General features: G+C 44.2%; 2 protein-coding genes across 3 annotated transcripts in view; one reads left to right on the top strand and one right to left on the bottom strand.

Moving 5' to 3' along the window:
- Positions 1-833: 833 nt before the first annotated feature.
- On the top strand, positions 834-19901 carry HAPLN3 (hyaluronan and proteoglycan link protein 3). Of its 2 annotated transcripts, none has more exons than XM_081337325.1 (6): positions 834-914; positions 2580-2693; positions 13651-13763; positions 14980-15348; positions 16683-16988; positions 18319-19901. In XM_081337325.1, the coding sequence occupies exons 2-6, from the start codon at positions 2656-2658 to the stop codon at positions 18597-18599; spliced, it is 1107 nt and encodes a 368-aa protein (XP_081193451.1). In that variant the 5' UTR covers positions 834-914; positions 2580-2655; the 3' UTR covers positions 18600-19901. The 2 variants fall into 2 exon arrangements, with proteins under 2 accessions (XP_081193451.1, XP_081193452.1); XM_081337326.1 differs by lacking the exon at positions 834-914 and adding an exon at positions 2165-2219 and having other exon boundaries at positions 2585-2693.
- Positions 19902-23133: 3232 nt separating this feature from the next.
- ACAN (aggrecan) overlaps positions 23134-25511 on the bottom strand; it is a gene marked incomplete at both ends in the record, with an annotated part of 38976 nt that continues 36598 nt past the window's right edge. The window contains one exon of the mRNA XM_081337313.1: positions 23134-23210. Within this exon, the coding sequence (XP_081193439.1) occupies positions 23134-23210 (77 nt within the window). The remainder of the gene's footprint in view (positions 23211-25511) is intronic.

The following is a 25511-nucleotide window of genomic DNA, read 5'->3' as shown; positions in this document are numbered from 1 at the left end:
ATCTATCCGGTTTTTTTAAGGAATGCATATTTCACGTTTAATGACAGAAAGGTGAATTGTCCGAACTAAAGTGATGTTTTCAGCATAAGGGGAAGCTGATCATGTTTTTTTTAAAGAATAAGCCTTTGCTCACCCGTTTCCCCCTTCAATCTAGCACGATTCCCTTATGATTATGAAGATCAGCTCAAGATCTTCTTATGGATCAGGGGTTAACCCGACACACACACACATGCTTAAAAGATCAAAATATTGTGCCTTGCTTTTTTCATTCAAGCTACTCCTCCTGCTGTAGCACATTGATAAATAAATAAATAAATAAATAACAAAAGGACAATCCCGGCAAAAGTCATATTTTGCAGTAATTATTGCAAACTCTTGCAGTAGCTGTTACCAAAATTAAAAAAAAAATCCTTTGGCACGTTTCTAACGGGAAGCAGCCGAGAAATATTGAAAGCGCCGAAGCCAAGCCGTGAATAAGAAAGGCTGCCTCTGGAGCAAAAGGCGTGAATACGAATTAGGGAAGGCTAAACTCTGCCCCTGCCTCGGGGGAACTTTTCCCAACTTTCAGACGAGACGGGTGTTGCCGAAAATCACAGCGCGAGGAAAAAGAGAGAGAAGGAAGCCCACGGAGACCTTCCCGGGGTCCCCGGCTCTGGGTGAGGGAGGGGGGGGGCTGCTGGGGGTGGGTGGGTGGGGGGGAGGGCTGGCGTGTTCCTTTAAGGGGGCTGGTCCTGCCGCGGTTTCCTTTTGGGTCGCCGCCGCCCCGCCCTGCGGCTCTCCAACCCACTTCGCTAAAGCTGCAGGAGGCTCACTTGGTTTTTGCCCGACGCGGAGGGAAGTTTCAACTTTTTCGGCTGCTGCTGCTAGAGTCGGTTCAGGACGCTGCGGGCTGGTTATGCCCTCTTGCTCCGTAAGTAGGAGAGGGACAGAGGGAGGGGGAGAGAGAGAGAAAGAGGGGGAGGGAGAGAGAGACAGGGACAGAGGGAAAGAGAGAGAGAAAGAGAGAGGGAGGGAGGGAGAGAGAGAAAAAGAGGGGGGGAGAGAGAGAAAGAGAGAGAAAAAGAGGGACAGAGGGGGAGAGGGAGGGGGAGAGAGGGAGAGAGGGAGAGAGAGAAAGAGAGAAAGAGGGGGAGAGAGAGGGAGAGAGGGAGAGAGAGAGAAAGAGAAAGGGAGGGGGAGGGAGGGAGAGAGAGAAAGAGGGAGTGAGAGAGAGAAAGAGAGGGACAGAGGGAGAGAGGGAGGGAGAGAGAGAAAGAGGGACAGAGAGAGAGGGAGGGGGAGAGAGGGACAGAGAGAGGGACAGAGGGAGAGAGGGAGGGAGGGAGAAAGAGAGAGGGAGGGGGAGGGAGGGAGAGAGAGAAAGAGGGAGAGAGAGAGTGAGAGAGAGAGAGGGACAGAGGGAGAGAGGGAGGGAGAGAGAGAAAGATGGACAGAGGAAGAGAGGGAGGGAGAGAGAAAGAGGGAGAAAAGGAGGGAGGGAGAGAGAAAGAGAGAGAGGGAAGGAGGGAGAGAGAGGGGGAGAGAGAGAGAAAGAGAGAGAGAGAGAAAGAGAGGGACAGAGGGAGAGAGGGAGGGAGAGAGAGAAAGAGGGACAGAGGAAGAGAGGGAGGGAGAGAGAAAGAGGGAGAAAAGGAGGGAGGGAGAGAGAAAGAGAGAGAGGGAAGGAGGGTGAGAGAGGGGGAGAGAGAGAGAAAGAGAGAGAGAGAGAAAGAGAGGGACAGAGGGAGAGAGGGAGGGAGAGAGAGAAAGAGGGACAGAGGAAGAGAGGGAGGGAGAGAGAAAGAGGGAGAAAAGGAGGGAGGGAGAGAGAAAGAGAGAGAGGGAAGGAGGGTGAGAGAGGGGGAGAGAGAGAGAAAGAGGGAGAGAGAGAGAGGAGAGGGAAGGAGAGAGGGAAAGGGAGAGAGAGAAAGAGGGAGAGGAAGAGGCTCTGACTTTCATCCCTGTGGGGGCTGAACCAGGAGGAGGCAGGACCAGAGTGTGGGAGGGAGGCACCAACGTGTCCTCGCCCAATTTTAAGCCCCTTTGCGGTCCAGCTGCTAGAGAACCTGATCAGCGGGTGGGAGGCGGAAGGTGAGAGAGACGCTAAGGAGAAATTTGCAGAATGGGAGAAGAAGGGAGGAAATTTGCTGGGGTTATTGAGGATGCCACACACCTATAATCAGGTCGGCAATAGACCTTGCATGGACAGAGCCTTATTTTAGGGTTTATCTCAGTTTAAGGTTTGTTTCCCCACCCATCCTTTTCTCAGCTGGTTTGGTCGGGTGTGTGTGTGTGTGTGATTAAGTGTATTGTGCAACCCAGAATATGTGTTAATTTGGTAATTCTGCACCTTGCGGGAACTCTTGTCCCGAAATGGTATACGATCTCCTGCTTGAGCAGGGGGTTGGACTAGAAGACCTCCAAGGTCCCTTCCAACTCTGCTATCCTGCTAAATCTACCAAGGGGAAGATTCCCTACCATTAAGAGGGGGGAAAGACACTTTGGAACATCCCCGCATCTTATTGGCGTGTTGTCAGGTTGCACAGAGCAATTGCAGTACAAGTTGATTTTATTTGATCTTTTTCACATTTGTGTTGGAGAGCAGCGGAGGGGATCCAGCTGCATTGAAGTTCATCCCAACGGCGCCTGGATCCTGAGAACGAGGCGACAGGACCGATGCCTGCAAGCATGGAGATGCCTCTCATATTGTCCAGGTGGGCTTTGCTGCCGAAGAGAACTGAAATGTACGGTCTGATCTTGTGGCATGGTTGGGAAATGTCCTTTTGCACTTAATGGCCAGTGACATCTTAAAAAAAAGAATATGAAAGAGTGAGCCAACCTGTGCGTACGTATGAAATTGCCTGGGCCACGACACTACCTGAAGGCAGGGAAGAAAAAGGAGGATGGGAATCCATTCTCAGCCCAGCAGGCAGAGAACTGCTGATAGGAAAGAAAGTTTTAGCAGGCATAAAATTGATATCCAATTACAGCAATCCCTGGATGGATCCAGGATAAAGTTGAAGTGAATAAGGAAAGGGGTGGGGAAAATTTGCCCAAAGTAATTTTATTTTATTGCATCCCACCTTATTTTTTATATATAAATAACTCAAGGCAGCCAATATACTTCTTCCTCCTCCTATCTTCCGTACAACAACAATAATCTGTGATGTGGGTTGGGCTGAGAGAGGGACTGCCCCAAATTCATCTGTGCCTAAGGTGGGACTAGAACTCAACCGCTCCTGGTGATTGGCCCAAAGCTACCCAACTGGCTTTCATGCCTAAGGCTGGACTAGAACTCAATGGGTCCTGGTGATTGGCTCAAAGCCACCCAACTGGCTTTCATGCCTAAGGCAGGACTAGAACTCACCGGCTCCTGGTGATTGGCCCAAAGCTACCCAACTAGCTTTCATGCCTAAGGCAGGACTAGAACTCACCAGCTCTTGGTGATTGGCCCAGAGCCACCCAACTGGCTTTCATGCCTAAGGCGGGACTAGAACTCACCGGCTCCTGGTGATTGGCCCAGAGCCACCCAACTGGCTTTCATGCCTAAGGTGGGACTAGAACTCAATGGGTCCTGGTGATTGGCCCAAAGCTACCCAACTGGCTTTCATGCCTAAGGCGGGACTAGAACTCACCAGCTCCTGGTGATTGGCCCAAAGCTACCCAACTGGCTTTCATGCCTAAGGCGGGACTAGAACTCACCAGCTCTTGGTGATTGGCCCAGAGCCACCCAACTGGCTTTCATGCCTAAGGTGGGACTAGAACTCAACGGGTCCTGGTGATTGGCCCAAAGTCACCAGCCAGCTTTCATGCCTAAGGTGGAAACTATAACTTACAGTCTCCTAGTTTATAGTCTGGTGCCTTAACTACTAGACCAAACTGATAAACCGATAACCAGGCCAATGTAAATAAAAATCATTCTCCTAGAAAAGGAATAGCCTCTTAACTGTGTGTTCTAGCTGAATGAGATGAACTGTCAGATTGCCACCCAAGAATTGTGAAATTGCATGATTATTTGACCCATTCACTTTTACCTACTGCTGATGAAGTATTTGCAAGACACCATGACTTCACTTCAGGCTGGGGAATTCTATGCATTGTGTATGACTACGCCGATGTGATGAACTCTTTCCATCTGGCCTATGGGTTGGGACGAACTAAGGAAATACACAGCTGGGTGTTTTGCACTGCTCGTCTCCTGGAATCTATGAGAGCAGCTTTGCATTTCTGCATATACTTGGAAACCTGTCCCCCTGAGCTTGCAAATTTTCTTAATTTCCTCCCCTTCGTGTAAACGTGTGTCGGATTGCAGCATTGGTTCCTTCAAGATGAGTTTGGGGATCTGTTGATAATGCTGAAACGCTGATGTCTTAAACCTGCTTTACATCAAGTGTCCGTTTCCTTTCTTTTGGGGAGATGCCAAAGTCTTTTTTTTTTGTAAAAAAATAATAATAATACACATTTCACCTGAAAAATAGGAAATCTCCAACCTTCTTATCTAAAACTCAAACCATCCCAGATTATGATACATCCCTGTATGATAACTTTATCAATCCTATTATACTCCATTAGGTATAGGATTTCCTGCTTGAGCAAGGGGTTGGACTAGAAGACCTCCAGGGTCCCCTCCAGCTCTATTATTCTATGTTTGACAGGCATTGTAAGAGGAGAGCCCTGTTAATCGATGGGAAAAAAAACCCAAAACACCAGGAGTCCTTAGCATCTTTTCAGAGTAACTCTATGGCTCTGACGAAGTGGGTGCAAGTCACGAAAACTTGTGCTTTTTAATAAAGTTGTGAGTTGGAGGAGTTGCTTCTAGCCTCCTCTTGATAAAGAAAGGCAGTAGACAGATATGTTGCAAACTATTTATTTATTTATTTATTTTATTTTAATTCCATTTATATCCCGCCCTTCTCCAAAGACTCAGGGCGGCTTACAAGCTTAGCAGTAGCCTTCATTCTATGTATATGCCTGCTTATTAGGGCTTTCACACACACCCCCAAGCGGCATTATTACAAAGTCAGCTTAATTGCCCCCAACAATCTGGGTCCTCATTTTACCTACCTCGGAAGGATGGAAGGCTGAGTCAACCTTGAGCCTGGTGGGACCCGAACCTGCACTAATTGCAGGCAGCTGGTGTTACTTAAGGAGGCATTAGCCCACTGCTCCACCAACTAATTAAGTCATCATCAGCTGAGAGACGTGTTTGATTTTTTTTTCCAAAGTTCCACTCTGACTTGGCACCTCTTATTAATGATGCCAGGGAAACTATTCTGAATTCACCAAGCTTTTGGAAATTCACGACTCATCTTTGATTCAAGTACGCCTTTGGAACCCAAATCCTAATGTTGGCCATGTATTTTCTGCTACTCTGGCGATCCTTTTACTATCAGGCTTGTAACGGATCCCAGCCGAAGAAGGATAAAGGGATTCTTCTATCTAGCTCTTTTGTGTTGGCAAATGAATCCTGTTCTTGCGATAGCTTTTTTTAAAATCTAATTCTGTAACTGATTACTTTTACCCCTTTGCTTCTTCAGAAGAGAAATTGACTTTGGGAGACAGGTAATCCTCATCTTAGGGCCACGACTGAGACCAACATTTACGTTAAGTGAGATACTTGTTAAGTGAGTTTTGCCCCATTTATGATCTTTCTTGCCACAGTTGTGAAGTGAATCGCTGTGGTTGTGAAGTTAGTAGCACGGTTGTTAAATGGACCTGGCTTCCCCACTGAGTTTGCTTGTCAGAAGGTCGCAAAAGGGGATCAAGTGACCCCGTTGTAACTTTGATCGGTCACTAAATGAATTGTTGTAAGTCAAGGACATTCCTGTACTATCAACTAACTTGACTTCCCAATTCAGTTTGCTTAACGGTGTGCTAATTTTGTTAAGATGTATTCCGTTGCCCATGATGGCCAACCTACTCCTTAGACGTATTAGTGTGGCCCTTTTCACCAACGCTTCCTTCCAAATAAATTTGGTCAGGATTGTAGTTAAAAGTCAGTTAAAGTAGATCATTATGGGATCTACTTTATTTTTATTTGAAATCCCAAGTCTTCCCTGTGCGAGTTAATAAATCTGGAAGTTAACTAGCTTGGCTTGAAGAACTAGAATGTCTGGAAGAAGTACTCAGTCCAAGAATTTATTAGATTTGAATGGAGGCTCTTTATACAGTCCACTCAAACTTTGCTACTGTGAACAGAAAATTGTTTTGTAGCAAATGGGGAAAAAAAAATCATGCCCAATCTTAGGGACTAGAAACTTGTTTATCTCCTAGTGAGAAGGTAGAGCTTTCTTGACTCCCGTCAATTCCATAAATTGACTATAAACCAAAAGGAATCTGATGGCACTTTTTTTGAACCAGCAAATAACTATTCCTTGTTCACCGGATCCCCAAAAGATCCACATCTTTTTTGTGATAGGGGGACCAAAATTGGCTGCAGAATTCCAGGTGTGGTCTCACTAGAGTCAAGCTGCATTTCTGGCAACCCCTTGGACATGGTTGTTTTAACTTATAGCCTTGGGATTCCTTGGTGAATTCCTTTGCAACCACTAGTCCTCCTTAGATTTTGTAGATCAAGGAAGATTAACTATGTCCTGAAGAAGTAGCTCTTTGAAATGTATGGGACTTGCCTCCGATGTTAGTTTACACTTGGCTGTTAAAAATCTGAATGAATCTTCTCGGCACCCCTGAATTGGGTGGCGTGAATAGGTAAAGACTAATAGCAAAAGCATCAGGTTAATCGTTTTACTTCCCACTTGCCAGATAAAAAAGATTATCTTGTTTGGATTGTGTGTAGCATTTACACTTCTTCCTACGTTAAGCCCAAATTTGATAGATTGGTGATCCCTATCCACTTCTGTTTTATTTCGTCATTCCTGTAAGTTAACTTTCTTTTTTTTTTAAAAAAAAGAGTGTAGAATGTACAAGGATGTCTTTTTTTCTTCTTCTCTGTGGGAAATCTAAAAAGAATGGCAACATGTAATTTACCCTTGTCAGTGCTATTATTATATGATAAATAATGGTGGGGCTTTGTAGAGGCACTGTGATGGTGTTTTTTCAAATAAAAATCCTTCCAAAGATCGTAATCACAATTTATAGTGGACAGTTTTGAGAGAAATAAAGGGTTTGGGGGAAGAGAAGATATGGTTAGCTGCACAAAAGGTGAACACAGAACACAGAATGACAGAGTTGGAAGGGACCTTGGAGGTCTTCTAGTCCAACCTCCTGCTGGAGCAGGAGACCCTATACCATTGCAGACCAATGGTTGTCCAGTCTTTTTTTTTTTTTGAAAGCCTCCAGTGATGGAGCACCCACAACTCTTAAAGGTAAGCTGTTCCCCTGATTAATTGTTCTCACTGTCAGGAAGTTTCTCCTAAGTTCTAGGTTGCTTCTCTCTTTGTTCAGTTTCCATCCGTTGCTTCTTGTCTTGCCTTTTGGTGCTTTGGAAAATAGTTTGACACCCTTTTCTTTGTAGGAGCCCCTCAAATATTGGAACAGTGCTATCAGGTCTCCCCTAGTCTTTCTTTTTATTAGACTAAAGGTAAAGGTAAAGGTTCCCCCGCACATGCGTGCTAGTCGTTTCCAACTCTAGGGGCCGGTGCTCATCTCCGTTTCAAAGCCGAAAAGCCAGCGCTTGTCCGAGGACGTCTCCGTGGTCATGTGGCCGGCATGACTAGACGCCAAAGGCGCACGGAACGCTGTTACCTTCCCACCGTAGTGTTCCCTATTTTTCTACTTGCGTTTTTACGTGCTTTCGAACTGCTAGGTTGGCAGAAGCTGGGACGAGTAACAGGCGCTCACTCTGCTACGCGGCACTCGGGATTCAACCCGCCAAACTGCCGACCTTCTGATGGACAAGCTCAGCGTCCTAACCCACTGAGCCACCACGTCCCTATTGAGCCACCGCATCCCTATTTTATTAGACTAGACATATCTAATTCCTGTAACTGTTCTTTCTATGTTTTAGCCTCCAGCCCCCTAATCATTCTTGTTGCTCTTCCCTGAACTCTTTCCAGAACCATTGGTTCTGTTTAAAGACAAGTGATAACAGCTCCAACTAAGACATGGACAATTTGTAATATTAAGCATATTTACGTTATTTTCCGCCCAGTGGCACCCACTTAGGTCTATCTTATGTCAGATTTGTAAAGGAGTTATGCAGTTTGGGGCAAGAAATTTAAGCACAGCTACTGCTCTATTTTTGACCCACCTTCCATTCAATTCTCGGAGTCTGCCTGGACAAGTCCTTGCAGTTTTCTCAGCCAGGTTTTTCAGACGTGGTTTGCCATTGCCTCCTTCCTAGGGCTGAGAGTGACTGGCTCTTCGGCTTTGAAACGGAGATGAGCACTGGCCCCTAGAGTTGGAAACGACTAGCACGCATGTGCGGGGGAACCTTTACCTTACCTAACCTTGGGTCAGTTGGACTTTGAAACTAATTGATGTCTCCTAGTAGTTGTGAGGATAAAGTGTTACAGGAGTGGAGAGAACACACTCACAACTGTGAATTTTTGGAAGAAAAATTGGGCTGCAAATGTAATAAATACAGGTAGCCCCAGTGGTGGGATTCAGCCACTTTGGCAGAACCAGTAGCTAATTTTTTGTTGCCCAGGCCCAGAATGGACTTCCGGAAGCGGCATCCATGCAGAGAACCGGTTGTTCACATATTTGAATCCCACCACTGGGTAGTCCTCAACTTACGAGCCCAATTAAGCCCAAAATCTATCTTGCTAAGTGAGAAATTTGATGAGTTCTGCCCCCTTTTTACGACCTTTCTTGCCACAGTTGTTGAGTGAATCCCTGCAGTTGTTAAATTAGTAACAAGGTTGTTGAGTGAATCAGGTCGCAAAAGGGGATCACATGACCCTGGGACACTGCGACCGTAATAAATATGAGTCAGTTGCCAAGCGTCTGAATTTTGATCACCTGACCCTGGGGATGCTGCAGTGGTCATAATGTGAAAAAAAAGGGCGATAAGTCACTATTTTCAGTGACGTCGTAACTTTGAACTGATGTAAGTTGAGGACTGCCTGTAAACGCAACAGAAGACTGGCATGATTTAAATGTCAAAAGAAAGCCAATTTTGAACGCATTCACTAATGCCATAGACGTGGCTGCTGCTTGGGAAGTTCTGAATTTAAAATGATAAGTTGGCCATAAGTTGGATCTTTGCTTTTACAGCCTCGTTGACAGGGTCTCTCTCCTTTGCTTCCTCACCTTATTTTGCATCTTGCATTCAAGGGACTAAATAAACAGAGATTTGGCTGAAATCCTAAATCTTGATGCGCTCCATAGGGCTGTGTCTATATAAAGATGTGTACAGATGCTCCGCTAGGCAGCAGCCTAAGTCTGGCTCAGTTCCATGACAGCACATTGGAATCAGCGGTACTTAACTTGCATAGGATTGAGCTGTTAGCCCAGAAACACGGGCAGACAGACGGATGCGCAAGCAAGCAAGGAAATCCTTTTGCTGTAAAAGTGAAATATGTCTCCAGCGCATCTCGATAGTAAAAAGGACAATTGCCCTGCGTTTAGGCACACTTGGACTTAACGCCAGGCATTTTGCTTTTAAACAAATGTGCCTTGCATAAAACCAATATGTGGTTGGCTGGGTTTGGACTTCATATGCAGACTCAATCACTGTGGGTTGTTAAACCAGGGCCAAGGACCTGAATTCAAGAACCTGAGCCGGCTTATTCAAGAAATAGAACACAGAATCACAGGGCCACAGGGGTCTCCTAATCCAACACCCAAGCAGGAGACCTTAGCATCCCACTCAAAAGGTTGTCCAGTCTATTTTTGAAAACCTCCAGCGATGGAGCATCCACAACTCCAGGAGGCATGCTGTTCCATGGGTTAATTGTTTTCACTCAGGAAATTTCTCCTTGGGTCTCTCTTGAACAAGCTTCCACTCATCACTTCTTTTCCTGCCCTCTGCTGCTTAAATGTGGCTTATTCAAGAAATGTAAGCAAATCGGAGGATAGCGCAGTTTGCCAGGGTATCCTGTCCCTTGATTCCAGAATATTGATAAATGAGGTCTACAAAATACCTCTAATAATAATAATAATAATAATAATAATAATAATAATAATAATAATAATAATAATAATAATAATAATAATAAATAATAATAATAATAATAATAATAATAGTAATAATAATAATAATAATAATAATAATAATAATAATAATAATAATAATAATAATTTGGAAGGGACCTTGGAGGTCATCTAGTCCAACCCCCTGCTCAGGCAGGAAACCCTATACCATTTCAGGCAAATGGCTGTCCAGTCTCTTCTTAAAAACTTCCAGTGTTGGAGCATTCACCGCTTCTGGAGGCAGGTTGTTCCACTGGTTAATTGTTCTCACTGTCAGGAAGTTTCTCCTTAGTTCCAGGTTGCTTTGGAATGCTCCTATCAGCCAGCTGTTTTCCTGATACCTGCTTTTCCATGCTCCTGGGGTTCTGCCACCCACTCCCAACAGCAAGCCTTCTCTGATACTTTGGCTGTATTTTGCCGTGATTTGGCACATCAGCTTGCACTTACCATAATGACTGCCTTTTACATCTTTCCAGGGTTCACAGGGCTGAGAAAGGCACTCATTATTGGGTTCCGTAAGCAAGAAGCCACGAGTGTGAATTTCTGCAATATGTGGCTGTGACGAGGAAGGCCATTTAAGGACTTCGATAAGAAGATTGGAGGGTGGGGGGGGGGAATCTTCTTTATAAAGGTGCAGACAGGAAGATGGCAGTTTTGAAAGGAGGTTCAATGAGTTGACCGTGGCGAATTGGCTGTGGTGAGTTGGCTACGGCGAGTTGTCCCATTCTGCCAATCTTTGCCTAGCCCAGAGGCCAAAATGTCAAATGTCTGAGCAGAAGATGCTTACAGGGGAAAAAAAATTAGTGATGGGTGCAAAGCGCCCTCTGTTGGCAGAAAGAAAGAGTATTTTGAGATCCCATCTACGGTGCAAAGCAATTTGCAGCAATTTTGCCCTGCAATAGAGAGAGAGATCCATTCTTGCATTAGAGGAGAAAGAGCAATAGCATTTAGACTTATATAACAACCCCCTCCCCCCCCACACAAATAGCACTTTACAGGATTCTCTCTGGGCAACTTACAATGCAGAAGCATTATTTGCATATTGCCTCCAACAATCTGGGTTCTCATTTTACTGACTTTGGAAGACCCATTCATGATGTTACCTTAATCAGCTGCACCATCTGTAAGATACCACGATGAAGCTCTTTTCTATCAAATTAATTTTTTTTGAGAGGATTGGGCATGGGATTTATATGTGTTTCACCAGAGCTGATTTTTATTTGAGAGCTTATATTTTTGAGGCTGACAGCCACAGTTAGGTGGTCCCAGATAGCCTGCTAGGGAACGTCCTCCGAAGGGTGGATGGTCCTTAAGATTTGATTTCTTTTTCATTATTTAATCCAGGTCTCAGGAGGTGGAAGCAACTGTCTGATCTGATTTGGGCTGGCTAGTAATGGAATGAGAGTTCCTTCAGGAAATCTTGGCTTGTAAGCTATATGGAAGAAGAAAAAATTCTAGAAGAGTCCAAAGGTGCTTTTTCAAAAGGCAGCTGGAATTTTTTTGTTGTTTTTTTTCTCTTGAAGAACGTTTCCTTTCTCATCCAAGAAACATCTTCAGTTCTTCAGACTTTGTCAGCAAGGTTTGGAAAGCAAAACTGCATCCAGTTAAAACTTCCCCATTCCAACAAGTGAGGTTGTCATGGGAGGGAAGAAGCAAATGCTACAAGCCAGCATATTAGGTGACAGAACTAACTTCAGCCCAGCCCCAGACCACATATATCCCATGCTGGTCCTCTGCCTGACCATGACCTATTTTAAATCAGAACTGAGGAAGCTCCTTGGATGAGAAGCGAAACATCTTCAAGAGAAAAAACAAAGTCCGGTTCCCTTTTGAAAAAGCCTCTTTGGGACAACCATGACCTGGTTGACTGAGAATCTAGAAGAAGGGAATCCCAAATTCCTTCCATATTTTTGCCCTCCCCCCCAGTTTCCATGGCGGTATCTACATAATTACCAAGATTTGAACTCAGTTGAAGAAAGCAGTTACTTTTTACCAGTCTCTAAGAGACACAACCATATATTTATACTTTTCTGGGCTAAGTGAGCCCAAGGCAGGCAGAAAACCATGAGTACAAAAATGCAGCATCATAAAATATCTTAGATTCAAAGAATAGAAAAGAACAAAGATGTACCGAGAAGTGGTTTTCCCAGTGGTTTTTTTAAAAAACAACAACAACCCCCCCCCCAGGTTTTGGAAACTTTGGAATTAAAATGTTTTATGGTACTTGGAGAACCATAAAAGCATTCCGAAATAGTTTTGCCCAGATAGGTAACAGTACTTAGCTGACCTTGGCTGATCATAAAAAAGGCTAAGTAAGGAGGAGACATCCGTAGGAAATTCCGGAATTATAGGCTAGGTGGAAAAGTTAGTAAAACGTCCTTGAAGAAGGAAATTATAAGCCACTTCAGGACTGCTGCCAAGGAACTGGCCATCTTTGTGTTGTCACCGGGAATTGAACTCAAGTTAAAGGAATCTTTATCCTTTAACTGTAGACTTCTGTGCTGTTATGCACTCAAGGATACTTGCATCATTTAAATTTTTAAAAAGTGATGAAACACAGCAGAGAAAAACCACGAAAAGTGGCTTATGGAGGAATCCATGAATTCTGAGGGAAGAGGAACAACCTTCTAAATATGTTCATTTTATGTATCAAATGTAGAGACCACCCATCTCACAGGGTGAAAAAAAAGGATGATTTCATGAAGTCATGACGCTTGGAAAGGACTGTCAAGCTCCAGCTTTTGAACACTTTTTTCAGGAGATGCAGATAAAAGTCAGATTCTAAATGCAAAGAAACCAAACCAAACCCTCTTCCCAAACAGGATATGAGTTTCTAATAGACTATAAAAAAAGGTCCAAGCATCATTTGAAGTTTGGAAACCAGGCAGAAATTCAAAGGTGGGAAGAAAAAGCATGGATGAACTCGGGTCCTTAAGAAGGCCGTTTAAAAACCCTATTTTGTACCGAGACATTTATTTTCCTTGGAATGGAATGGACAGATGGTAGAATAGAATTAGAATAGAACAGGATAGGATAGGATAGGATAGGATAGGATAGGATGGAGTAGAGTAGAGTAGAGTAGAGTAGAGTAGAGTAGAGTAGAGTAGAGTAGAGTAGAGTAGAATAGAATAGAATAGAATAGAATAAGCAATAGGGAATAGAATAGAATAGAATAAGCAATAGGGAATAGAATAGAATAGAATAGAATAGAATAGAATAGAATAGAATAGAATAGAATAGAATAGAATAGAATAGAATAATAACTTTATTTTCACTTTAAATGTACACTAATCAGCATACATTAACATGAGATTTCATTGCATATAGCTCTCAAAGGGTAATACACTGCATAAACGTAACAAAAATAAATAAAATAAATTATGCCTATACCCACATGCACACACACATGTGGCCTAGAGAAACAACACAGTCTAGTTCAGATGTATACATATACGTGGCAAGAAAAATGAACCTTGAGAGTTTACCAGACCAGTGGCCTGAGGAACAAAGCTGTTACAGAATCTGGTGGTCCTACTACATGGTCTAACCTGGATGGTTTCTACCTTCACTCGACAGGTTTTCCTTCCAGTTCTTCCTCCTGGTGGTGATGCTGCTACAGATTGGAAGTACTCATGGCAGCCTCCCTTTCTACAATGGCTTCTACTATGACCGAGACATGAATGATAAAGGTGATGATAAAGGGGACGGAGATGGTAGCGTTTGGGACAGGAAAATGTGCACCTGGCTTGGGGGGGGGGCAGAGAAAAACAGTTGATTCACTGAAAATTTATAGAAAAATCAGGGCTCCAAAATGAGAATATTAGAGCGTACGGGAGAGGAATAAAAACTGTAGTTGGGCCTTCATAATTTTCCATTTAACTTTGATATGATTTATGGACAACTGGGTCAGAGAACTATTTAACCTAACACGAAATGTGCACATTTTATAGCACTGCAGTTATGTGCAAATTACATTAAATGGCAAAAATAGCTCTACTGAGTTAGTCCAAGGTCCATCTTAGTCCAGTCTTTTGTTTGCCCTTGGGGCAGTTGATGACCCCTGGGCCACATCTGGTCCTTTGGTTGTCCCTGTCTGGCCCACAGGGTTTGCTTATATTTTGAAGGCAACTGCTATTATTTTTCAATGTATCTATGTGAGTGTGTGCATGCCATGTACCCTCACTTCCCTATTGGTTCAGCCCTCCACAATGGTCTAGTTTCTTATGTCGCCCCTTGGGAAAATCTATTGCCTGGCCCTGCTTTAGGGTGTCTGCAAACAGGAGCTGGAGACACGCCTTCTCCCACTGCAGTTCACCTGAGATGCACCTTCTCCCACTTGTGGTTCACCTGAGACACAACTTCTCCCACTGTGGTTCACCTGAGACACATCTTCTCCCACTGTGGTTCACCTGAGATAACACCTTCTCCCACTGCAGTTCACCTGAGATGCACCTTCTCCCACTGTAGTTCACCTGAGACACACCTTATCCCACTGTAGTTCACCTGAGACATACCTTTTCCCACTATTGTTCACCTGAGACACATCACCTCCCACTGCAGTTCACCTGAGAGGCACCTTCTCCCACTGTTGTTCACCTGAGACACACCTTATCCCACTGTAGTTCACCTGAGACACACCTTATCCCACTGTAGTTCACCTGAGACACACCTTGTCCCACTCTTGTTCACCTGAGACACACCTTCTCCCACTGTGGTTCACCTGAGACACATCTTCTCCCACTGTGGTTCACCTGAGATAACACCTTCTCCCACGGTAGTTCATCTGAGATGCACCTTCTCTCACTGTTGTTCACTTGGGACACACCTTCTCCCACTGTTGTTCACCTAACTTGGGATTTTGAATGGTCTTGCCTGACATCTGACCTTGGCTTCTTCCTTTCTCAGCTCTGCTCAATGGTGTTCGACTGTTGGTGGAGACCTCCGAAGATGCCATTTTTACCCAGCGTGGTGCCAACATTACACTGCCCTGCCATTATCACTACGCACCTAAACTGGATGCCCCTCGCAGGATCCGCATCAAATGGTCCAAGCTTCGGGAAGACAACTCTAAAGATCGAGACGTATTGGTGGCATCTGGGCGAAATCACCGCAGCTTTGGCGAGTTCCGTGGACGGACTCATCTGCAGCAAGATTCTCCTGACGAAGTTTCCCTGGTGATCAACGACTTGCGCTTGAATGATGCTGGGAAGTACCGCTGTGAAGTCATTGATGGTCTGGAAGATGAAAGTGGAACCGTGGACCTAGAACTGCAAGGTGGGTAGAATGGAGCTGATGTGACCAATAGCCTGAGGTATTATGACGTGATTAAGAAGTTGGCCTTGAACTGGGGAGACCCAGTTGATCCCAGAGCTTCTGGATGATATTGAGAGAGACCGATGCTGTCAGGCAGGAAGAATCAGAACTGCACATTAAGTTCCAGTTAGGATGATTCTGTTGATCACCCAGTTAAGATGGTCATGTTTTTTCACAAGAATCAAGGCAACTAATGGTCAGCACTAAAATGGCACTAGATAAAAATCCACAGAATTCAAGGGGGCTGGACTTGGATTGCTTATGGCAATGTAATGATTCTAGACTGATTACTCTCTTGACCCCACCCACAGGTTCTGCCTGCTCTTCTAAAGATACATTTTCCTCACTAGGTTATTGTAGTAATAAAATAGAGGGCAATTTCCATATATGCTCTCTTGAGCCTTCAGATACCTTTCAGGCAGATCCAAAAATATATAAAAAATGTACAACACAGCCACAGAACGAGATGTCTCCAAATCGTAATTATATTAAGATAACATTGCATAGCGATGAATATATTCTTGAAAAACAAATTAAAGGGTATAATGTATGGGACAGCTATGTACACTAGACAAAACAGTAAGGAGAAATGTGCATTGGAGAAAGAGATGCAAAAATGTATGTGAGGCTTTTAAAAGTATGTGTATGGAGTGAAGATATGAATGCAAAATGCAAAAATGAGACATTTAAATTGATGCATTAGCTTCTGGGTAGCAAGAAGGTATTTTGCTGTTTTATTTAGAAACTTAGTAAGATCAACAAAGATGATAGCTCGATAGCTAGATGGATGGATGGATCAATCAATCATATTTATTTTGGTAAGTGACCAGATAACATTAGAGTGTCGTCTTCTTTCTGGCCACTAGATGTCACTAGCAATCTGTCATTTATTGGTATCATTTTGATGTAAGCAGTCTATTGTGTGATTGCTTTGATATAATCCAGATCTAAAGCAAAGATATGCCCTCTGCAATCTGGAGATCTATTTTAAAAAGCATTTTAAAAAAACATTTCTTGCTGACTAAAAATTCCAGCTGTTCCTATCAGTAGGGCTAGCGGCGAGGGATGCTATGTGTGTTCCAGTGTCTAGATTGCTACAAGATGCCCACCTCTGTTTTACACATTTTCCCCCCCAAGTTAAAGTCATTTAAGTTGGGCTTGATTCACTCCTCCAAATTCCGGACATCAATGTGATTGTCTAATTTGTTTTGAACGTTGCGTTATCCCGTTATGAAATGCACAGATTCAGTAATCTTTTTCATTTACTGTACATTCATTCACTTTTCCCAATTAAGGAGTGGTCTTTCCTTACCAGCCACCCCATGGACGCTATAAGCTTAACTTCCACGAAGCCAAGAAGATCTGTGAAGATCAGGATGCAGTAATAGCTTCCTTTGACCAGCTCTTCAAGTCCTGGTTAGACGAAGGCTTAGACTGGTGCAATGCTGGCTGGCTGATTGATGGCACAGTCCAGTACCCTATCACGGTACCACGGGAACCTTGTGGTGGGCCTCACTTACAACCTGGTATCCGAAGCTACGGAGAACGTCACAAGAACCTCCATCTCTTTGATGTCTTTTGTTTCTCTTCTGCTCTGAAAGGTGAGTGCAGTTATCTTAGGGACAGCGACTAGTTTTAGAAGTAGATGTATTGAGAAAGAAGTAATAGGCTGGGGATCTTTTCTCTTCTTTTGGTGATGTCCGTGTTCTGATATCATGGGTGATCCAGTGATAGCATGTCCCGTACACATGTCTGCCTTGGAAGGAGCTTTGGAAACAGCAATTAATCAAAGGAAAACTACCAAATGACTACAGTATGGACTGTTCCCAACTGATGGGAACATAGGGAGCTATCTTCAAAGATAGACTATGGCAGGGGTCTTCAAATTCGGCCCTTTTATGACTCATGGACTTCAACTCCCAGAATTCCTCAGCCAGCATGCCTGGCTGAGAAATTCTGGGAGTTGAAGTCCATGAGTCATAAAAGGGCCGAGTTTGAAGACCTCTGGACTATGGGTTCATTGTTGGACCTGTTAGCTTAAAGAGATCAAGGATGGAATAACTTTTTCATGAGAAACCAAAAGGGGTTCTTGCATTGAGTTGTATTTTGTAGCTCAACATAATAGAACTTCACTTTTGGATACATACATAACACAGGAGCTAGGCTGAGAAAGTGTCTCCCTAGAGCAGGGGTAGGCAACCTCGGCTCTTTTATGACTCATAGACTTCAACTCCCAGAATTCCTGAGTCAGCATAGCTGATTCAGGAATTCTGGGAGTTGAAATCCATGAGTCATAAAAGAGCCGAGGTTGCCTACCCCTGCCCTAGAGAAAGGTCGCTGGTTTCCTGTCTTGAAAACTTTAAATGTCGCATCATTTTACTTATTTTGTTTGGCTTTCGGCTTGAGCTGAAATCAACCTCAACTACAATTTTGCTGGTTTTGGTAGTCCCTTAATCTCCCATCACCTAGTGAGTGCCCTTGATATTTGTTGAACTGCGATTCCCAACACCCTCAGCCAATGTTCTATTAACAGCTGTCATTGTGTACAAATAAGACGACACTTTTTTTTTAACAGGGATTCAACTCACATATCACTTGCTTATCACTTTAAACTTTAGGTTAGTGCAGCGCAGAAACTCATCCAACAAGTCTTGCGAACCACTGTTTATGGCTTAGCATTGTGTCATCTCTACCCCTCTGACTGGTCTAACAAATCATGTTTAGCATAAACTATGTTAGCCAACAATTGGCTTGTTTGATTATAAGAAGCTCAACTGGTATATGCAATACATTCATTCTCTTTTCTATTTAGCCATTCTGACTTTTTATTATATATATATATATATATATATATATATATATATATATATATATATATATATATATAAAATACATGAATATCAGTAAAATATTCTTTGACCACCCGAATAGGGACTGTCTACTATCTTGAGCACAAGAAGAAATTCACCTTAGAAGAAGCCAAGCAAGCATGCCAGGATGACCAAGCCGAAATTGCCAAGGTGGGTCAGCTCTACTCAGCGTGGAAATTCCTGGACTTGGATCGCTGTGATTCTGGCTGGCTGGCAGATGGCAGCGTGCGGTACCCCATCACTTCTCCCCGACCCAACTGTGGTCCGCCGGAACCAGGCGTCCGAAGTTTCGGCTTTCCCCAAACTGGGAAATTTGGAGTCTACTGTTACAAAATGAGCTAAGGAAAAGCTTCCTTCATCAGTGGACGGGCGTCCTTTTTATCACCACTAGAGTTTATTATTTAAAGGGCCAGTCTCTTGGGGGGGGGGAAGGTCTGTTTTAACTCTATGTTTTCAAGTTTCTGTTTTCTTCTGTGGTTTTTTTTGTTATTTTGTTTTTTTAAAAAAAACACTTTTGTAGTGAAACCAAAAATGCCATACAAGCTGTGAGTTGGAAATTGAGTTGCCTTGGTGCTGATCGGAAGAACTTCCGGCTTCGTTGCCCATTGAATCATGCGGTCAGAAAACCTGAGCTTAGCGATGGGGCACGTGCAAGTGAGAAGAGGCTCATCTTTTTATGATGTTCTTTCGCAATGGGCTCCTGACAACACCTGTCAGTCAGATTAGGAAGCCGTCTGAAGTACCAGTTAGGCAGCTGTTATCCTAACTCTCTTGAGAAAGGAATTCCTGCTCCAGTGCAATGTTCCCAACTCTTAGTAGCATATGAGCTCATCTTAAGTGATCCAATATTTACAACTTTTAAACCGAAGTGGCTATTTTAATGGCTCAGGACACTGTATGATAAGTGACTACATTATTACTTAAAAGGCATCGAAGGATCAGAAATAAGATCTGTTTGCCTTCTGGCTGATTGGCAAGAATCTCCGGGCAAAAATGGATGCAGAAGAGGCTGTTTCTCAATATCTTTTCTCCTGTTCTTCAGGATGTCAGTATGAACTGGGGAAAATGTAATTCCTTCTGATAAGTGATGAATTGGACCTAGATTCATATTGAGTAGCACCTGTTAGGTCACGAACTAATCCCTTCCTCATATCTTTTTATAAAGTGACAAGAAAGTGGAATGGCTGGACGGAATTAACGCAATAGGCTCTGCTGACTTGTATTTTTTATGGTGTCGGCTTTGATAGTTGTGCAACCTCAACCATTCAGTAAACCATAGTTAAACAATGGCTTGGAATAATGTATGAATCAAGGTTTCTATCTTTGCACAGCCATACACATAAACCTCCTCTAATTTAGAGTTAGACCAGTTTGAGGAGAAATCAAAGAGTCATTTACAATCTGATGTTCAGCTTGCTATAAGGGCAGGCAAATCTGGGCCTGGATCAACACATCTGACTAAGCCATATTGTTTTGTCACTTTTTGTATGCAGAACAAGCGAAGGTCCGTTAGGACTCTCAGCCAAACCATTATTCTGGGCAACAGTTGCTTCCATACCTTTTGTATTGTCAAATGTGACTTGAACATTGTCTTGTGGGGGTCTAAAGATGGGGGTCTCTGGGATGTCTGCTAATAAAACTGGAAAGAAACCACACAAAGAGGTAACTTGGATATCAATCACATACTCCATCCCGATTACAGAAGCTGGCCATCAACCAATCCTCAATTTCTCCAGATGTCTTTTTTTTTCCTACCAGATTCTACTGGAACAGAAATAGCACTGAGCTGGGTAGTGGGATACCAAGATTAATTCGAAGCATTTTGGAGCAGAACGGAACGAAAGGGTTGAAAAGTGAGATGCATTGTGGGTGGGAAGGAAATATGGTAGGGGAGCGGAGGGGCCAAAGGAAAAACTGGAAGGCTGATGGAAGGAACTTTGAATGAACTACATTCATAATGACTAATGAAAGGTCTCTGCTGTTTAGAGCACAGATTGAAACTCTCTGCCTAAATATTGAAATCAAATTAAACTCCCTCTGTATGTACAGAGTCTAAATCGTTTGCAGAGGTTGCTCTACTGGTCTTGCAGTTAAAGGCAGATTAAGACTGCAGGGGGACGTTGCCAAGTTTGGGCTCAGGTGGTGTTGACCCCTTTGCTGTGTGTAGGACAGCACACAAACCGGTCAGTCCTAGAGGAGATCCACCCTGACTGCTCTTTAGAAGGCCAGATCCTGAAGTTGAAACTCAAATCCTTTGGCCACCTAATGAGAAGGAAGGACTCACTGGAGAAGAGCCTAATGCTGGGAAAAGTTGAGGGCAATAAAAGAAGGGGACGACAGAGAAGGAGGTGGCTGGATGGAGTCACTGAAGCAGTAGGCGTGAGCTTAAATGGACTCCAGCAGATGGTAGAGGACAGGAAGGCCTGGAGGAACATTGTCCATGGGGTCGCGAGGGGTCAGACACGAGTTCGCAGCTAACAACAACAACAACAACTCTTTCCTGCTTACTTTCCTAATAGCTTTGTACCAATAAAGGAGCATATTTGTGGCTCAGGGTTGAACTGAGAGGTCCTTGGTGCTCTCGCAGCTTGCTTGTTTTCTTGCAGGCGTTTCATTACCCTAACTAGGTGACGCCATCAGTGCTAGTCCTGATGATGCTATCTGATGTTATTAGTAGCGCCGATGATGTTACCTAGTTTGGGTAATGAAACGCCTGCAAGAAAACAAGCAAGCTTGGAGAGAACCAAGAACCCCACAGTCGTCATCGTCCTCCTCCTCCTCCTCCTCCTAGCACTGATGATGTTACCTAGTTCGGGTAATGAAACGCCTGCAAGAAAACAAGCAAGCTTGGAGAGGACCAAGAACCCCACATTTGTCCTCCTGCTCCTCCTCCTCCTCCTCCTCCTCCTCCTCCTCGCACTGATGATGTTACCTAGTTCGGGTAATGAAACGCCTGCAAGAAAACAAGCAAGCTCGAAGAACACCAAGGATTCCTAATAGCTTTGTCATTACACTTTGGTCATGAAGCCCTCGGCTACCTTCTTCCCACCCACTTGGATGCTAGTGCTGTTATGACTATAAAATGGAGGTTTCTACCACCCTCCTGTTAAAGAGAAAAAACCAATGATTTGAGGATAAGAACCATGTGACTGTAAGAAAAGTAAGCAAGCACAACGGGATGAGCATTTGTAAGTGTTAACAAACCACCCATAAAAGGATGTGCAACACAGGAGGATGCTTCAGCAATGTCAGCTCTTCAAGACTGATGTTAGGTGTACCTTTTGAAGGCCCTGTCACCATCTCCTCCTTGTGGGTCTTCTGGGCTACGGGGGTCTTAGCTGTCCCTCCTTTTTGGACATGACCAAGTGGGTCATTTGGTCTGCCCTACAGCACCCACAAACGCTGCACGTAGCCTGATGATCAAATACATTCATGTATCCGGGTGCCCCTCCCTCCTCCCCATGTGCATGCAAAGAGCACCTCAGCCAGGATAAATTACAACAACTTTTATTGTACAGGATTCACCACAGCACTAACAACAATAGGCTTGGCTTCCCCCCCCCCCATTCCAGAGTTGCCTTTTTGTGCACAGGACTTTAAAAGAAGAAAAATAAAAATTCTGGGGCTCTTTTCCTTGATGTCTTTTTTTTTCTTTTCCTTTTGCAAAATGAAAAGCTCTTCCTGGTTTTGTTTGCCCCTCCCACTCTTCCTCTGCCCCAGACATTTTCCCCATTCCCCATTGAATTATAGAGCACATACTCAAAGCTGGGCTCCTACCAGCATTGCAGAGACATTGGCAAGTCCATTTAAGTTACTGTAAAAAATGACTTCCTCTTGATTTCCTCTCTGTTTTCAGTTAATATAACACATGTATTTTTAAAAATATATATAAATAGGTGCAGGGAATCCCAAGTGCCCTGCACCATTCCCTGTGAGAGAGAATACACCATCTCAGGATGGGAGCTGCTTTGCCTGCCACGTGTCCTGGGGAATAAAACTGCAGCAAGAAGAAATGTAGGCATGTGAAACTTCCGTGACCATTTGCCCCAGCCCATGCCCACAAAATAAAAATGGGGGTGGGGTGGGGTGGGGGGAAACGAGTCAGAGGAGATGCAGGGTCAGGTTCAGCTAGGACCGCCAGAATCTGACCGCAAAGGAGCTGAAAAAGGGCAGTAAGGTGTGTAGTTTTGTTCTGCCCCCTTCTTACCTGTTTGCATCTGAGCGGATCGGATGCTCTGGCCAATTTCAACTTCCACAAGCGATTTGACATTTGGCATTTATTTAAAGGAATGAACATATCCCAAAACAAGCAATCGCCGTTTGCACTGAGGACGAGGTGTTCAGAAGAGTTGAAAGAGAGGTTTCCTGACCTGTTTCCCCTTACAATACTTTGACCCCTTTTGCATGTTTTTCGATATGCTCACTTCCTCTCTGTAGCTCCCACTGAATCCCAGGATGTTTGCTGCAACATGGAAAGATGGATCGGGAAGGAGGGGGTGGCTGTTAAAAAGTACTTGTGCACTCTGCAATTTTTAAATTACACTTCTTGTGAGATAAAAAATCAGGATTCCCCCTGTCTTCCTGCTCCTCCTCCTCCTCCTCCTCCTCTCCCTCCAGATAATCTATTATTTAACTTAACCTTATGTAGCCTTCCCTGTCCCTTCCCCACAAAGGCACAATTTTTTTGTTCTTTTTCTTTATATATATATACACACACATTGATCCTTATATAATGAGACTTCCCCCCCCTTAAAAAGCAACAACAATGAAAAATATATCAATTTTGTTAATATAACTGTTCCATAAATTCTCTCTCTCTCTTTCTATCTGTCTGTGTCTCTCTCTTGCTCCCCGGTTGCTCTCTTGAAAGGGTGGATCATGCCGTCATCTTTCCATTGGCCGTTGATCGGGACCGTGAACTTCTCTTGTGTAGTCTGCGTTTATAGGTGGAGGCTGTGGGAGGAGGGGGAGAAGAAAAGAGACCTTGTTAATTCAAGAATGATGGCTACAAAGGCCCGGCTTGTCCTGAGCTGGATTGAGTGAGGTTTTTCCTTCCCGCTGGCTTGCGCTCTCTCCTTGTGGAAAAACACCACGGAGGCCGCAGCATGTTGTTCCTCTGGCTGCCCGTGGCAAGTGTGAGACGGCGCCAGATTTCAACCTCTTGCACAATTGTGCTTTTTCTTACTTTTGCACCCCTCCCTGGGGAGTTGATGTATGAGTTGGGTGGGGATTTCTTGATGCATTGGGAGCCGGGGGGGGGGGGGGGCAGGCAGGTCCTGTCCTGCCTTCCCCCTGTCCCTCTACTCCTCCTTCCCACAAACGGAGATCAGGCATTGCCAGAGAGAATTCCATTCCTGTCCCACGGGTGAGCAAGATAACTCTTTGGAGGGACCCAGATGGAGAAGGGGGAGCTGTGCGTAAATGAAAGCCTTGTTAGCATGAAGGGTTAGGAAAGTTTAATCTTTCGAATAGGTGGTTTAAAATGAAACAGGAGCTCACCCCCACCTTTTTTTTTAATGATGAAGGTAGAAAATGGTCCAAGACTTTCTTAAGGTATGTCTAGCCCAGGGGTCTGCAACCTTGACAACTTTAAGACTTGTCGACTTCAGCGCCCAGAATTAAGAAGCTCCTTAGATATTACAAATAATATGTGAAGGACATCAGGAGTGGCTTGAGAGAGACTTGGGGAAACACTGCCTAAGGACTAGTAGTACTGCAGCAAGTGCTTATGCTTAAATTCCCCATAGTGTCATAGTCCAATGTGGCATGGAAGCATTGCAGGATATATAAGTAAAGACTTTATTATCTCCACAAGATATCTATTATGATCTTCTCAAGTTGTCCTCCCAGAAAGAAGAACAAAGGTCCACAGGTCTTAAAGTTGTCAAGGTGGCAGACCCCCTGGGCTAGCCTATCAAAAAGAAGGATTAGGGTGATATGATAACTGTCTTCCAGGACTTGTGAAGAGAGAGGGGATTGGCTTATTCTCCACAATACTAGAGGGCAGGACAAGAAGTAGCAGGTGGAAACCTGTTAAAGAGAGATCCAATTAGAATAGAATAGAGCTGGAAGGGACCTTGGAGGTCTTCTAGTCCAGCCCACTGCTCGAGCAGGAGAACCGGTGCCATTTCAGACAAGTGACTGTCCAGTCTCTTCTTAAAAACCTCCAGTGATGGAGCACCCACGATTTCTGATGCCAAGCTGTTCCAAACTAGAAGTAAGGGTAAATTTTCTGACAGAACAATCAATCCAAAACACGCCTCCTGGAGTTGTGGGTGCACCATCACCGGACTGGGGTGGTATAAGGTCCCCTATCTTGAGCAGTGGGGGGGGGGGTTGGACTAGGAAACCTCCAAGGTCCCCTCCAGCCTTTTGGCTCTTTGTTCTATGAAGAAAGTTATGCTACCATTTCTAATCAAAGAGCCAGCTCAGATGAACTACACAGATACACACAGATTAGGCAGTTCTGTGGTGTAGCTCAAACTCGCCAGCTGGGTTAGAATACTGTTTGAATAGAAAGCCAGTTTGGTGTAGTGGTTAAGACACCAGGGTAGAGACCAGGAGTCTGTGAATGGGTCTCGCTATAGACACAAAGCTAGCTGGGTGACCTTGGGCCAGTCCTCCTCTCTCAGGTCTAGGAAGGAGAAGGCAATAGCAAAGCACTCCACAAAATCTTGCCCAGAATAATGCAGGGACTTGTCCAGGCATATTGTCTGGAGTCAACAGTCATTCAAGGGTGCATATGCATTCTCACGCACACCTTCCGCAGCGATCTTACGTTGTACCCCAGAGCGTGCAACTTTTGAAGAAGGAAAAACTACATGAGTTGGGCAGGGAAATGACCACGTCCTGCAACGTAGGACTGTTTTATTTCCTTGCCTCTTGGCTTGCCCAAAACAAATCCATGCATCAAAAGATCAGGCTTTTATCTTGTGGGATAGGAACCTTCTCCAAAATGCCATGTTGCATGTGTTAGCAAACCAATGCTTGCTTCAGTTTGGAGTCTGTTCCCTACACCCATCTTTTTCGGAGTCATGCGATGTGCAGGATGTGCTTACATGACCATTCCAGGAAATGTTGAGGCTACGGAGGGAGAACAAGAGAGCCTGCCCTGGAACTTCACATTCTTCTACCGCTGACCAGTTGGCTGGGCTGAAAGGTTGAATTCCAAACCCCTGGAGGCCACTACTTTTACCCCTCTTTAATTTATACTCATCCTGTCTTACCAGTTCCTCTACTTCCTCCTCTGTTCTT

Source organism: Vipera berus (genome assembly GCF_964194415.1).
Source record: "Vipera berus genome assembly, chromosome: 12".
In the NCBI taxonomy this organism is placed as follows: domain Eukaryota; kingdom Metazoa; phylum Chordata; class Lepidosauria; order Squamata; family Viperidae; genus Vipera; species Vipera berus.
This window is presented reverse-complemented; position numbering and strand designations above follow the sequence as displayed.